This window comes from Rattus norvegicus, chromosome 14 (assembly GCF_021556685.1).
Source record: "Rattus norvegicus strain SHRSP/BbbUtx chromosome 14, alternate assembly SHRSP_T2T, whole genome shotgun sequence".
Classification (NCBI taxonomy): domain Eukaryota; kingdom Metazoa; phylum Chordata; class Mammalia; order Rodentia; family Muridae; genus Rattus; species Rattus norvegicus.
Genome location: NC_141547.1, coordinates 88593189 through 88609580, shown reverse-complemented (window position 1 = coordinate 88609580; position 16392 = coordinate 88593189). Strand labels below are relative to the sequence as shown.

The following is a 16392-nucleotide window of genomic DNA, read 5'->3' as shown; positions in this document are numbered from 1 at the left end:
GCAGAACTGGATAGAAGTCCAGAGTCCTCTTGGAGTAACTGGCTTGGTATGTAGAGCTCTTTTCTCTCAGGGACAGAGAAAGCAACACCTGATGGTGACTAAGCCATGGTTTAATATAGAAGGTCTCAGAAAACTGAACTGTACTTTCAATAACACAAATCTTAAATGACAGAAAAGAGAGAGAAGGCAGATTAAAAAGGTTGCCACAACCAGAGCATTAGCCAGAAAGGAGGAACAGGAAATTTCTTTGCACTCAACCAGAGAAGTAGGAAGGTACCATTTAAAATTTTTAAATTAATTTATAACATTTATTGATTTGGGGTTTACCCACATCATGAAATGACAATTTATTGGATCAATTTTCTCCCTCTATCATATAGGTTCTAAGGCCAAACTCAAGTCATCCAGCTTGGTGACAAAGTACTTTATCCACTAAGTCATTTTGCTGGTCCTGTGGGATTCCCATTTTTAAAAGATTGCCATACTAGATCTTAGCCATAGCTTAGCCACCCTAGGCCGTTCTGAACAGCACACTGTGGGAACCAGAGCAGAACAGCTCTGAACAGCAGGAAAGAAACTGAACAAGCCAGAGTCAAAGCAGGCACTAGACATTGGGAAGAACGAGGGTTAGAACCAGCATTTTCAACTCGATTTGTGAAGGTTCTCTTGGAAACAGGACCATGCAAAACATCACCCAGCACTATGACCAGTATTTTTAACCAACAGAGTAAGATACATCCCCTGCCCCAAGGTATACATAGCACTGTGCTATGACTTCTAAAAGCTCACATAGGGTGTAGATGAAACCCTAGAGTCAAAACCAGATCCAGTACCCAGGCTAGCAACTACATTTATTCTGAGGCCCAAGACCTGCCTTCCCCTTTCACAGTTCTCCTTTATTTGCTATTTAGCAAGCCATCTATGTTCTTTGCTGGTTTTGTTCTTCTTTTTTCCTTCTGCTTTTCCTGCCTGTATTTTTTCTAATATCCCCTTTGATAGGCCTTCCCGAAAGATAAAGTTTCTTTGGTTGGAGGGGAGGAATTTCTCCACCTCACATTCCTGAGTGGGGATGCTGAGGTTGCAAAACTTCTGACTGCCATCCTTTACGTTTCTCTTCTCATTTTACCTTCCCCCTAAGAGGCCTCATTTTCCCTAATTGTCCTTATTGCAATTTTCCTTCTGTATTTTTCTATCACTCCTTACTAATCACTAGCCTTACTCGGCTTTTCTCCCTTCACTTATACACTCTGTAACCAGTATATAGTAAAAACACTCTTAGGAGTGTTCCTTCTCTTCTTAAAAGTGATTCAATTGAAAGAACAATTTCTCTTTAATTATCTTTTATTGTATGTTCACAAGGGGGAGTACTGGTTATAAACTATGGTGTGACAAACACATGGGCTGAGGATTACATAATTGAGGTATGTCCTCAGCAGGGGGAAGAGAAACAATATGTCAGGTATACCCAGTCCCTCAGGAACACTGAAAACATGTCCACTCAAACAATAAGACTGATTTTTTTTAAAATCTCAAAAACAGCTTTTCTCAGATGTGTACATGCAGAGGAAAAACTAAGTACGCAAAAATTCAAAGTATTAATACTCCTAAAAACATTGATCCCAGAGTAGTATTGTCCAATGAGAATGAGTTCAAGAACACCCCAGACAAAGAATTCAAAACAAAATGTGTTTTAAGTATGTTCAAAGGAATCTAAGTGGGCAGATGAATGAAATACAAAGAGTAAATTCACATGAGTGAATTAAGGATGTCAATATGGAAATATATCAAGGTAAATTTGATGGGGGAGCCAACTTACTGAGAAAAGCAAGCTGAAATGGAAATGAAAAATTCAATAAATCCAATGAAGTTTCTTTGGAAAGCCTAACAAAGTAGATCGAGAAGAGGAACTGTTAGAGCTTGAAGACCAGGCAGATGACATGGAACATTCAGATAATTGCAGAGATAGTGAAAAGGAAGCTACAAGCTGAATGTGTGATTCGAGGACACAGCTAAAAGATCGAACATGAATAACAGGCAGGCATGGGATGATATGTCTAAAACTGTGAAAGTTAAAAACCAGTAAACTCAAATTACTATATTCTACAAAGCTACTCATAACAAATGAAGAATTAAAAAAATACTTTCCATGATAAATAGAAACTAGGAGAAGATGTGCCTACTGAGGAAGCCCTAAATTGATACTTAAAGAACTCTTTCAGAGCAAAAGGGAAAAATGTACACATTCATGAGGCTACAAGAAAAAATAATAATAAACTGTGATAGGGCAGGAGTTAATCATATGAGAATTAATAAAACAGCTAGCTCTACCAAACCAACAAAATGACACACAAAAATTAAAATTATAGACCAATCTTTCTGGTTCATTTGGATATAAACACTCTCAATAAAATTCTTGCAAATTGTATATGGCTCAGTGGGTAAAAGTACTTGCTGCATAAGCACAAGAATATACAGAACCCATATACAGTAAGACAGTAACTCCAGGGCTCCCTTGGTGAGATGAAGTTGAGAAAGAATATACAAGACCTGAAAACCAACTGCAACCTCCATACACGATATGTATGCACACATCTGAACTCACATAGATAAGCATGTACAATGTTTGTGCATGTATGTGCACACACATGCACGCATCAAAAATGTCATTCCTCACAACTGAGTTGGTTTTATTCTAAAGATGCAGAGGTGGTTCGACATGTATAAATTAATAAATGTAATATCTTACATAGGTGGACTCTAGGATGGAAATCATACAATAAAAGGCACCAAAAAAAACCTTCCATGCAGCATCAATATATAAGAACAATTCTGAAGAATCAAAAAATTTAAGGGACATGTCCCAATAAAATAAAGGCTATATATGATAAATATTATACTAATTTAAAAAAACTTTAAATATTTCAACTACAATCATGGATACAAGAAGTATGTGCAATTTCTCTTTTATTATTCATTGTTGTGCCTAGAAACTTAGCTAAAGCAATCTGGCAAGAAAAAGAACTAAAAGAAACATAATTGTGAAAGGAAAAAGTCAAAGTAACCTTAATATGCAGATAATATGATTCAGGACATAAGAGTTCCTGAGGAGGCTCCCGGGAAACTCTTAGAGCTGATGAGTGCTTTTGGCAAGTGGGAGGCACATCCAGGACTGCATGAAAACCAGCCATCCTATACAGCAATGGCAAACATACTGAGCAATAAATCATGAAAATAGTTTCATTCCCATTGCTCTGAGTGGAGCACAGATGGCCCAGTAATCTTCCCCTGGAACCCCCTCCTAAAAAAACCTCATCTTCTCAACTCTGCATAGCTGCCTTTTTTTTATTTCTCCACTGCTTAGGCTCTTACCTTGGTTCCATACTTTACCTATAGTGCACAGTCTACAGTAGACATTGACCTGATATTAAAACAAAACCTTGAATTTAAAGCTAACCAAGGAAGTAAAAGACTTCTATGGTGAAAAGATTAAAACACCAAAGGAAAAAAAGTCAAGAAGATACTGGAAGGAAGGACCTCCCATCTTCACAGATAAGAATTTAAAACTGGGAAAATGCCTATCCTATCAAAATTAATCTACAGATTCAATACAATCACCATCAAAATTCCAATGTCATTCACAGAAATAGAACAAAAGAGTAAATGTGAAAATCACACAGAAGCATTTAAAAAAATCACAAATAACCAAAATAATCTTGAGCAAAAGGAAAAGTTCAGAGTTTCCTCCATATCTGATGCCAACGTCTGAGCCACAGGAACAAAAGCAGTGTGGTACTGAACAAAACAGTCATGTAGCTCAGTGGAAAGAACATAGATAAAATATAAAAAGAAATAGATAAAATGGGATTAGCACCTGATTTTTGGTCAGGGTGCAAAAAATACAAAACATACATTGGAAAAATATGTAGCCTCTTCAACAAATGATACCGGGGAAATTGAATATCCACATGTAGAAGAATAAAACTACCTCTCTTACACTTACCTGGTAAATATTAGCCCAAACAGATCAAATAGCTTAATGTAAGACCAGAAACTGTCAAATTGCTGGGAGGCTGGGTGGAAAATTTTCAAGACCCAAGCACTTTCTGAAAGGGATTTTGGTAGCCTAGGAAATAATGTCAGCAACTGACAAATAGGGTCTCATGATTTAGAAGCTTCTACACAGAGAAGGAAGGGGCCAGTGTAATGGGTGAAAAGACTGGCTAGCTGTTCATCTGACAGGACATTGATATCTATACTATTCAAAGAACTCAACCCTAAACCAGGAGATAAACAACCAATCAATACACATGTTCATTCGGTGGGCAAAAAGCTCTCAAAAGATGAAGTCTAAATGATCAATAAACATGAAAAATGTTCAATTGTGCTATCCATCAGAGAAATAAAAATCTATTCCATTTTATCATAGTTAGAATGACAGTCATTAAAAAAACAAATAACAACAAATGCTGGCGGGACAGGGAACAAAAGAGAGCCCTTAAACACTGTTGGTAGGAATGTAACCTAGTCCAGCCATTTTGGAAACTGGCATGGCAGCTCTTCAGAAATATTCAGAATGGGGCCTCAACTTCATACAAACAACTACAGTCAACTGAGGAAAGTTGTGCACCAGAGGGGGGTCTTCTGCAGGGAAGAGCACACCAACTGATTATCTAGTACCAAACAGGCCTGAAAACACACACATGAGTGACATTATACAGACTGAATAGGTTGTATTAATGAATGTATAGGTATATACAAATATACATGTGCACGCAATAAAAAAGAGGCCATGAATTTAAAGGAGAGCAGGGTAGGGTACAGGAGGAGATTTGGAAGTCGGGTAGGGAAAGTAGAACTGTGCATTGTGATCCCCAAGATAAAAAATACTTAAGTAGCATAAAATATTAAATTTAAATTGTAATCTCCAAAATAAAAAAAATAAGTATTGTAAAAATAATAAAAAGAAGACACATCTAGCCACCTTACCCTGTTTCCAGAGAAACCTTAGTGACCGTTTTGTAAAGAGTGAAGTTGATTTACATTTAAGCTAAATGAGAAAAATAAAAGAATGGTTCTGTCAGTTCCAACTCTTCTGGGTTTACTCAAAGATCTCCAAGTTAAAATATCACAGAGCAGGGGATGGGGATTTAGCTCAGTGGTAGAGTGCTTGCCTAGCAAATGCAAGGCCCTGGGTTCGGTCCCCAGCTCCGAAAAAAAGGAAAAAAAAAGAAAAAAGAAAATATCACAGACCTGCTGGCTCATCGATGTTTACTGTAGACTGTCCACTATAGCTAATATATGGAACCAACCTAAGAGGCTGAGCTGTGGAGGAGCAGCAAAAATGCAATGTGTATAAAGAGCTGAGATGGTGAAGTTTTTGGAAGAGAATCCCAATGGAAGGTAATCATGGGCTCTGCCCTAAGACATGATCCGATGGGACTCGATTAGTCTTGAAGAGAAGGGGCTGTGACAAGGGCACTGAAGGTAACCCTAGAGAGAAAACAGGCAAGCTGAGGTAGAGGTGTTCCGTAATCTCCTAAGTGCCAAATCCTGTGTCTTAACTACAAGATGAGCACCCTGAGAAAAGTCTGTAGAAAGTAACATGTTCTTCTCAGTGTTTAAGCAACAAGTCTGCTCTGCAGACCTGAAAATGTTAATGATCTTGATCCAAATCAGTCTGATCTATATAGCCGCTGGCTGGGAAAGATGTGCAATTGGGGGGCCCTTCTCCTAAAAATAGCATGCAGGCATTTGTAAAATATACACTTTGATACTTTTTTAAAATGCTAAAATGTTGAGAACATATCTAGCACTCGTACTTAGTGCTACGGGCTTCTGGGACATATCAGACCCTTCGCCTCATGTCCTCTTTCAAATGAGATTCTTGGCTGTGTGAGAAGGAGCCAATGATTCAGTGGTTAGGACCAGGCCTATCTGTCACCCACTGTAAGTCAACCCTCTAATGAATCTCTCACATTATACTTGTGTTCTGGTCTCAGAAACAATAACAGTGTTCATGTTAGTGTGGAGGGGCTAGGAACCAAAGCCAGAGACCTAACCAGGCAAGGCAACTCCTCTACTTGTGAGCCACAGCCTTACTCCCTTAATAAATAAATTGATGGCGTTTCTGTATGCATCATCAACTCTCGGGCTTCTACAACAACAGCTGTAAAGTAGCTACCAATCAATAGAAAAAGAGCTTCTTACCTGAAGAAGTAAGCTTCTGCAGTCTCATAATGGCCAGGTGTAAGTTTGAGTGGAGGGTATGTGATGGCCAGAGGCTGCACCATGAACAAGCCCATGGCCAAGGCCACAAAGAGCACAGGTAGGAACAGATCTGAGGTGGTGCTTTTCCAAGCTCGGAGTGTATGCAGTAGCCGCTTTCTCAGGAGTGCCCCTGCTTGTCCCAGAAGAAGCTGACAGCCACCCATTGGCTCAGGCAGGGAATCTGGTAGAGTTCTCATAAGAGAGCCACCTGGAGGGGAAAGATAGGCAAAGTGAGCAGCATGCAGATGGATGGGGCTTTTCACTCCCACCAGATTCCGATCAATCTCTCCATTTATTCTATAGGAACCCTGGACCATATTTCTAAAGAAGAGCTTTATACTAGTCATAGTAAAGGATAATTTCTCTATGCAGATAACCACTTCTGGGGTTCCTGGATCCCTCTTCTGGAGACTGTACTATAACTGGAGACCCTAAACATAGGAAGTACTACTGCGTTCCCTCTGACATCGCTTCTGAATGAGGCCAATGGGAAAACACCTCGCCTCCGGTGTGCTTACTGGTTGAAATAAAGCTTGAAGCATAAGTGAATTCTGAAGCACCAAAGACATAAGAGGTGCCTAAGGTTCTGTGAGTTCCATCCTTCTGACTGAGCTGGCTGAGGAGAGGAGTACAGCAGAGCTGCCCTCCCCTCCATCCCTCCTACTGTTTTCTTCTGCCCTTAATTTGAGTCATTCCTGAGAAAACTGTGGATCATGAGGATGTGTTGGATATCAGAAAGGACCATGGCACCTGTTCTCCCCCATGCCACCTGCCACAGCTCCTCCTGTGCCTTCCACCTTCGCCTACAGAGAAGAGAACTTCTCTCCATCCTAAAGGCAGGCCCTCTGCTCCAGGGACAGATGCCAAAAGTTCCATGTCCATATTAATACTGCCCCTCCCTCGTTCCTGTGAAGTGGGATACAGCTTCCTGACAAGACTGCCATTGCCAAAAACAAAGGCAAGCCTAGGGCTGAGGCTTCAGCCTGGTCCTGTGGGAAGAACGAGCTTGCTCAATCACCCCCATGAGCAGTTGTTCCCAGGGCCTAAGGTTCTTCAAGCCAAACAAACCCGGGGCAAAGCATTTTCCAATAAAAGCAGTGACATCAGAGAACAGCTGTAGGAACTGGTTGTCTTGTTTACAAACAGCAAAGTAAAAGGCAGTTTGCAAAAAGAACTGCAAATTAGCTCTTTAGTAAAATAAAACAGAAATCACTTTTGAAGAATCAATTATTTGGGGTTAGACCAGATTCAGTAGACCAGCACGGCTGAAGCATGACGGTGTGAAAATGCATGTCTGTATCACTCCTTTATACATCTGAGGTGTTAAGTGATGACCCTATATGTGGCAGGTATTGGGTTATTTAGTTCCCCTCCCCCCCAAAAAAACCACATAATAGATGGGTTGGGATAAACATATAAAGATATAATGCAACACAATAGAACATGGTACTATGATCCGGATAGGAAAACCTTTCTGGGGAGGAAGGAGAGAGTTCAGACAGTTTGCAAGCAAAGAGGTAAAGCAGGAGGTGTAGATCAGTATGGCCTATGTGCTAAATCACTCTGATTATCACAACACAGGGTGTCCTTGCATCAGGTGGCAGGACAGGAAGTGAAGAGTGGTCAGCAAGAAAGGCCAAGGCAGCCCTCTACTAAGGACTCAAGATGCTTCCCAAAGGTGCTCCCTGGTTAGTCCTACATATACTGTTCAAGCAGGCTGGAACGCACAGAGCCCCAAGCACAGGATTTTAAATGAGGCTAAACAACAGATTTATCTGGAAACTTTAAAAATGCCAACTTCCTGGCATCACTTCAGAAAGCCATCTGAATCTCAGACAAATGAATGTGCTCGTTCTGACTTCCCTGCTGCTGAGCCTGGCTGAGGTAATATTTAATGCATTATCAATGGTGGCCCAGATGTGGCTCTCATAAAGCACTTACCTCAGCCAATACAGGGGCATTAGTGCTAGCAAAGGAGTAAACTAAGCATGACGCTTCCACTTCTGTGATGCTGCAATATCTATTTGCAGTATTACATGCAGTTGCACCAGGACAGCTACATGCAGGAGCCAACTGGAGATCGGTTCTGAGAGGTCATCAGGTTGTAAGCTTCCTGAATTTCTCGATGGGATTTTTGAGATGATGGCTTGATGACTTTGCTGTCTTTTGACTAAGGAGCTCTGTTAGAGGAATGGCTTGTTCTGCTTTGCTCCAGGAGCCACTGAAGGGCTCCAGGCAGGTCCTGTGACACTTTTATCACTCACATGGTCACTAGAAGTCACAGCCCCACAAACATACCTTTATGCATCGTCTCTTGACATCACATCTGACCACCCACACTCATACCGCTGTACAACAGGCAGAATATTTTAAGCGTCATTTAGACGCAAAGAAAGAACTAGCAAATGTCAACTCGGAAAATTTGTCCTGCTGATGGGATAAGTGTGGAAGAAGACACAGAGACCAGAAAATTATGGTCCATGTTGTCAGGAGCCTCAGCCACTGACGAGTCTCGTGAGCACCATGGTGGGGTGGGATAAATGAAGTCTTCGAAAATCCTGATGTGAGTCCAGCATTATCCATCACTTGCTCACACTATATGACTTTTGAAAATCATCATAATCCCTCTGAATGCCATCCCCTCAATTACACAGATTAAAAATAATTTCCCTCCACATAATAAAGGTTATTAGGATATTAATGAAACTATCAAAACAGGCACAATATTGACCTCCAATTACGGTAAATGTTCAGCAGACAGCCTCAGTAAGTCAGTGTAAGAAAGGTGTGTCTCCGATCAAGAATAATCGTTCTACTTTTCCATATAAGTTAATTGGATGTAAATGGGAAAAATAAAAGGCGAAGATACTTTATAGTTATGAATCAAACACCATTCAAATATTCATGGCTAAACTTATAAAAGCATCCATATGAATAATTTAATGGACAAAATAAAAATGCTGGACCAAACTGTTATGAATTGTCTTATTTGACTTATGAGTGCAATTATATTCAAGGACTCCAGTTACATCTACAATTATGCATTTCCATTTGCTCAGACCATCAAATCGCTTATGGAAAATGTCCAAAGACTTTTTTTGAGCAGTAAAGAGATGACTCTAACTCTGCAAATAGAAGCACCTGGCAGAGCACTGAGCTGAAAATGTGGGCTTCGTGTATGATGTCCACATTACCTACAACGCTGACACTCTGGAAGATTTAGGTCGGGAGAATTGCCAGTATAATGCTTTCACCTTAATAAAATGAAGTGCTCAAAACAAAATACTCATAAAGCACCTGATTATGCAGTTCTCAAAAATTTTAAAATAGTCAATTGATATAGATTGTAAAGGAAGGCCATAATTTGGCTCCTCACTTCATCTAAGGGACAAAGATTGCAGACAATGGTAACACCTGATGGGACTGGGTGCTCAGGGGAAAGGGTCTGGTTACACCCTGGTGAAAGGACAGATCTGGAAACCCACTTATGTAAAGTAAACATAGGACTTGTTGAATTTCTTATTTCCAACTCCAGAGCTATGTTGATTCAAAACTGGAGGTCCAGTGCCAGCGTTGAGTGAGGTGACTTGCTAGGACTTGGCCAAGTCAGCAGCAGAAAACTGGAAATGATTTAGTGTCAAACACATGGGAACTAATGGAACAAGTCACACTGCGGTCTAAGCACCTCCTACCCTCAATGTTTGGGACTAAAAATAAATACTTACGGTTTCATATACTTTTCAGTTTCTGGATATTGATTTATGTGAAATGAGGACGGGCCCCCAAAGCCAAATTCCAAATCTATTAACATTTCACATTCATCCTATCTGCAATGCCAGAAGCTAATTTTCAATATGTCTGGGCTCCGTCTGCAGCTCACATATGAGGGCAAGTGGAGCACTTTTCCCATGTGACATCAAGTAAGTACTTACAGACTGCAGACGGGAGAGAAGCATGAATTTGGATCAGTACACATAAGATGCACAACATGGCAATGAATTACTGCCGAAACAATTATCATACAGGGAACATTAGTCAGTTCTATAAATAAATAAAAACAATTGAAATGAAATTATATCATCATTTGAAAGACACTGATTTCAGAGTCCTAGAAGAGAGTTCCATTTTATGGGGGGAAAGGGAAACAGCCCTGCGGCATCGGAGTATACATGGTTCACAGCATCGGCAGCACATTAACCAAGACGAGGAACATTAAGACATGTACTGCAGAAAACCTCTTATAGTATGAAATGTCACAAAATTGCACATACAGAATAAATAGAACTATTAAAGACATCAATACTAAATAAGAAAATCTAAATTTTTAATGTGGTTACTTTCAGGCAAACATTGTCTTTTGTCAAATAATTACATCTCCTTATACTACTTCACCCAGTAGAAGTTTTTAATGCCTGACTCCTCTTTAGCCTACACACAGGCTGATATTGTGTGCCAAGACTGGGGCTACATTTCTTCTTCACAATTTTCTGGATTATTTCAAAACTGAACATTCATGTTTTTACTCGTAATCATTGTGTGAAAATGATATTCATGTTGAGGAAGTGAAGCACATTTTTATGAGATACAAGGAGATAATTCTTTGTTCGTTTAATTACAGAACTTCTACTGGAGATTGATATTCAGTTTCTCACGGGAAAAGCAGGATGTGGGGGGCTAAGGCCTGTAATACAGAACTCTGGAAGTTACCTCAAGCATAGTAGGAGGGCTGGCAATGTAGTTCAGTAAGAGAGAACTTTTCGAGACTGTGAAAATCCCTCAGTTCAATTCTCAGCACCTCCAAAACAAGCATGCCTTTGAGGACTTCATATATTTATAATTGAATATGATTCAGACGAAGTTATGAAATAAATTAAAATTTAAGAAATAATATATAGTCGGGGTTGGGGATTTGGCTCAGTGGCAGAGCGCTTGCCTAGGAAGCGCAAGGCCCTGGGTTCGGTCCCCAGCTCCGAAAAAAAGAACCAAAAAAAGAAAAAAAGAAAAAAGAAATAATATATAGTCTTTATTCCTATTTATTTCTATTGTAGGTCTTTACATTGAATGTGTAAAGTAAGTTCTCAGGGAACCTTGGAGTCACAGATACAAATGAAGCAACACTAAGTAGAACACAGGTCCGGGCAGGTCATAGGTACTTCTCCACAGACGCAGCCAGGGATGTCTACTGACAGCTTAGGAAGAGGAAAGAACAGGAATACTGCTTGGTTACCTGAAGGGATCTTATGACACACAACAAAGATGGACCAAGCTGCTCAGGGACGTCTGAGTGTTATTCTCTCCTCCAAAGTCATGACCTTGAATTTCTACGTGATAGACATGAAAAGGCAAAAATGCTTTGACCAGTGGTCATCAACCCAGTGCGATGAATCTAGTGACATCCAAACAGGACAATATTTTGGGGCTCCTTATATAGCTACTAACTCAGCATAAATCTCAAAATATAGCTATTTCATAAATATTATGGTACAGATTTGATGTCACTTTGGTTAACTATATTTTTCTGTGATGTTTAATTCTTTGAGGCAGAGCCGAAGAGGAGGCTGCATTTAATCTAAATAATTTCATGGGTGCTTTCAAAACAATGTCTTAGCAAACTTTTCTCTGCAAAAGTTTATCTGCTCGTCTTGATAATGGCCATATTGTGAACGTGATTGTTGGGGGGAGAGTGGTAATCAGGGAAGGATGGGGAGGGGAACACCTATAGAGAAGGGGGGAGGGGTTAGGGGGATGTTGGCCCGGAAACCGGGAAGGGGAATAACAATCGAAATGTAAATAAAAAATACTCAAATTAATAATGATGGGGGGAAAATCACTAGTTAAAGGAGCAGTTTCTCTGCGCCCTGCCACTGACATCTCCAGATGCTCAGCAAATGCTTTGTCCCTGATTTCATTCTTTGAAGCCAAAGTGTGAAAAGGATTAGGGTTTCACCATGGAAGCCAGGTTATCCCTTAACCCAAACCACACTTCATTCAAGAGCTTCGTTCTAAAACCACTCCAATTAAATTCACTTTGTACAGACAATAGCACAGCCTTCATATGACATACAAAGATACATACTGCTATGACTTGGCAGTCACGGAAATGCTGTGGGCTCCAACTTCCCCATGCACCAGAGACAGAGACGGCTCTTCTACCTCACAAAGGTCCCACTTTGGGGTTTCCAACCTGTGTTTCCTGCATGCTTTGAACTGTTAGGGAAATAGTCCTGGATGCCTTGGCTCTATCCCAGTCATGATTTCTACATGGCTTTGTTGCAAGCCCCTACTCTAATCACACGTAGGAGGCAGTGTGTACTACAGAGCAATACCTGTGTCCCACTCTATATCCTCTGAGTTTCTGAAAATGACTAAGTGCCTTAAATCATTTTTTTTCTGCTAATTCAAACAGGACCCCTTGGAGAAGCATCTGAGACACAAGACAGTCAATAAGCATAACAAAAACGAAAATAAAACTTCTAAATCCTCTCTTCAGTCTGCAGTCTATGTTCACCCCCTTGCTGTCCCCACCGTGACCATGCGTCTTTGTCTTGATGGGCACTGAGGTCCTTGAGAGAGTTCACTGAGTTCATCCTATCCTCAGCTTTCGGGACACTCTCCATCATAGTGAGATAGTTTGAAGCCTGAAGAATGAATAGATGGGCAGTCATCAAAGGAGGATTTAACATCCTTATCAATCATCTTCCTGAGCCAAAGCTCCCCTTTCTCCTAAGCTCATTCCTGGCTACATAGATAATACATCACCACCTCTCCTGGTCCCTTTGACCTCTTAATTCCATTCTCTGAATTGTTAATCTTGTGTACAGGATTCGAGCATGGTATATCATACTATGACTGTTTGAAACTTTTATGGGAGCAATGTGCTATTTCATTCAAGAGCCATGTGTCAAGAGCTGTTAAGGTTGGGCTCCACAAATTTCACTTTTCTATTATGTTCTAAAGAGAATGTAAATATGGCTACTTACAACATCCCTGGGCACTTCTGTTTACTAGGGAAAGATAAGATATAAAGAGCTGTAAAGAAGATGGATTAGGATGAACTCCAAAATCCACACTGCTTTCACAGTGAGAAATCGTGTGTCCCAAAGACATGTGGAAAATTATACAATATAAAATTCTAATTCATGAACAAATATAATCAAATGTTACATAAAATGACCCCTAGGCTATATACATATGTGCGGAAACATCAATGAATTTCATGTTTAGATTTGGGATCTCATAACCACGACTTCCCTTTATGTATATTTATAAAGTCCAAAATCTGAAGTACTTCTATTCACAAGTACTACACTGGAAGCCGGGTCAGGTGCCCTGTTCATCGTGGCTCCAGCAAAGACAAGAAAGCCAGAGAAGAATTGATGAAACCCTTGTGGACATGTTCATCACGGGTTCCTGTAGAGAGAGATGTCAGGAAAGGTTGCCTCAAGCTAGTCTCCTCCTGAATTATCCAAGATGCCCAACCATTACTTTGAGGCAATGGCTACACTTAACATGAGTGAAGCACACCCTTGTCAAATATTTCACACAAAGATGATATTCCAACTCAGAAAATGAGGATTGGAGCTATTCATCACCAGCCCTGGGAGCTTTTTGTGGCAGCTCTGATCTGCATGGTGACAAGAATTACAGCTTCACACTCCTTTCTACTTCCCACTGCCCCTGATGGAAGTCCCTGCTTCCTGGCACCTGCCACCAGCGATTATCCTGCCCAAGTCTATTTCAATTCCATTTTATTTTGGCAGCCTCTTTACTGCACAGCACCCTGCTGCTACCTCTCTGCAGGTTTTAACTAACTTGGAAAACAAACCTTCTTTGGCATGTATAATTGGCAGCATCTATGTTCCCTCCCTACCTTGCTTGCAGGGATGGAGAGTTTTGAAGTTCAAGGAAATGCGGACAAAGAGGAAAAGACAGTCCTGTGGATTTAACACCATGGTGAAGCCTGAGAGGCACACATAGAATTTGGAGCAGCTCTTTGAAGAGGCAATAGATTACAGCGGACCTTCCTGGGACAGGCTGTGCAAACAGGATTGTCTTAAAAAGCAAAGGAGAGGTTGCAGACCCTTCAAATTAATCACTGCCAAAATTGCTTTCCATCTGTAGAAGTGGTAGCAATTAAGAAGGGAATACGGAGGATTACATCGAGGGAGAAAAAAAAAGGAGAGGGATTTTATGTAAAATGCTCCTGACAAGCCATTGAGCTAAAAATTTAAATGTGATCTCAGGTCTCAATGAGGGGATGAGGCTTCAATACAAATGACAGAAAAAAAGAAGAAAAGGAAACGCCATGGCAATTGCTTGAATAGAAAAGTGAGCCATTCGCCCCAGCTTTACTCAGCATCCGCTTTGTGGTCTTTCACACAAACTTTAGAGATAAAAAAGCAGTGCTAGAGAGCTATTCCTAATACTGACCACAGACCATTTAAAGCAGAGGGAAGTGGGGTGGCAGTGCAGACAGTAAATGCCACAGGGTGTGGTGGTACCCACAGCTCTAACCTTAGCACTCAGGAGACTGAGCCAGGAGGATCCGGAGTTGAAGGCCAACACAGCCTTCACAGTGAATCATATTTTAGAGAAAGAGAAGTGGGGGTGAGAGGTCAAGGGTGGGGTTGGGGGGAAGGAAAAAGTGAAGAGATGCAGAGAGACAGTAAGTGCCCAGAATGAAATTCTGTGAAAATTGGACGTAAGAATATACCCAGGTGACTTTAACTCATTTAAAAACTATATTTTTGGAAAATAGTAGACATAGTGATGGGACACCTGATATCATACAAGTCATTCATTCCAAAACTCTAATGTGAGTAAGGAGAGGCCATGTGGTCATAGCTACCTGCATCTACTGATTCTAATTTTAATCTCAATCTCTCTCTCTCTCTCTCTCTCTCTCTCTCTCTCTCTCTCTCTCTCTCTCTCTCCCTCCCTCCCTCCCTCCCTCCCTCCCTCCTTCCTACCTCCCCATTCACCTGGCCAGTTTATGAAGACACATGCATTCCACAGAGCAGCCTACAGTACCCATGAAAAGCCCAGCAAATGAGAAGGTTCCCAGCCTTTCAGTCCCACAGTTACAGCCTTGAAATGGATTGGTATGAAACAAGCACAGTGATTCAAATGTAGCTTGCCCTGTGCTGTGAGAGTCAGCGAGGACCACAAGATCTTATTAAAAGGCTTCTGGCTGGTCTGGCGAGTAGGAACCACTTTACAGAATGGACAATTAACTCACACAAAGATCATCTCAGAGCAGGCAGAGGACAGAGACTGCGGGCAGGGAGATGAGCAGTTCTGAGGGTGCCAGAGCATGCCAGAGCAGCTTGTCCTGCTGAAGAAATAAAAGAGAGAAGGAGATCTGGGGCCTGCTTTGTATCTTCTTAGGAGTCTATGCGCAGAATTTGAAACCAGGAGAACAGAAGTTATCAAACTTCTTTAAGGAAGAATAACGAGATCAAATAATTTAAAGGAAGACTGGCAGCAATGACAAGAATGCTCCAATGGGAATCCAGGGAAAATTGGATATGGAGGGGAGAGAATGGTTGGTTCATGAATAATTCTGACAGTACTGCTTGCCCACTAGCTATAGCAATGGCATACTACCATGCCATAAACAAAAAGGAGAAAATAGTTTACGGACAGACAGTTTGAGTTTGGACATTCGCTGGTACAGGCACCTAGGAGAGGTGTAGAAGGCCAATGGATCTGTGTAGAGTGGTGGTTCTCGACATTCCTAACACTGTGACCCTTTAATACAGTTGCTCATGTTGTGGTAACCCCTCCACCACAAATTATTTTGTTGCTGCTGCATAACTGTAATTTTACTACAACAGTAATGTAGTGTGAATTTTAATATAAATAAATATGTGATAAGGATGATATCCAATACATGACCCTCACCGGAGTCACAAACTACAGATTAGGACCATTGGTTTAGAGGCAACCAGAGAAGCATTCTGAACTGATGTTACGCCTCCGTCCAGCAGTAGCACAGGAGCAACATGGCCAAGGCGGAAACAGAGGCCTGTGGGAAAGCTAGGAAGAAGGGATAATAAGCATCGAGGAATGGCTGAGGTGTGGAGCTGGATGGGAAGACTGTGATGAAGCGAGCACACTGAGGAG

The 16392-nt window shown here is 41.0% G+C and overlaps 1 protein-coding gene across 1 annotated transcript in view; it reads right to left on the bottom strand.

Moving 5' to 3' along the window:
• Positions 1 to 16392, bottom strand: part of Abca13 (ATP binding cassette subfamily A member 13) — a 484842-nt gene that overhangs the window by 163039 nt on the left and 305411 nt on the right. The window contains exon 43 of the mRNA XM_087584614.1: positions 6208 to 6475. Coding sequence (XP_087440740.1) covers positions 6208 to 6475 — 268 coding nt within the window. The remainder of the gene's footprint in view (positions 1 to 6207; positions 6476 to 16392) is intronic.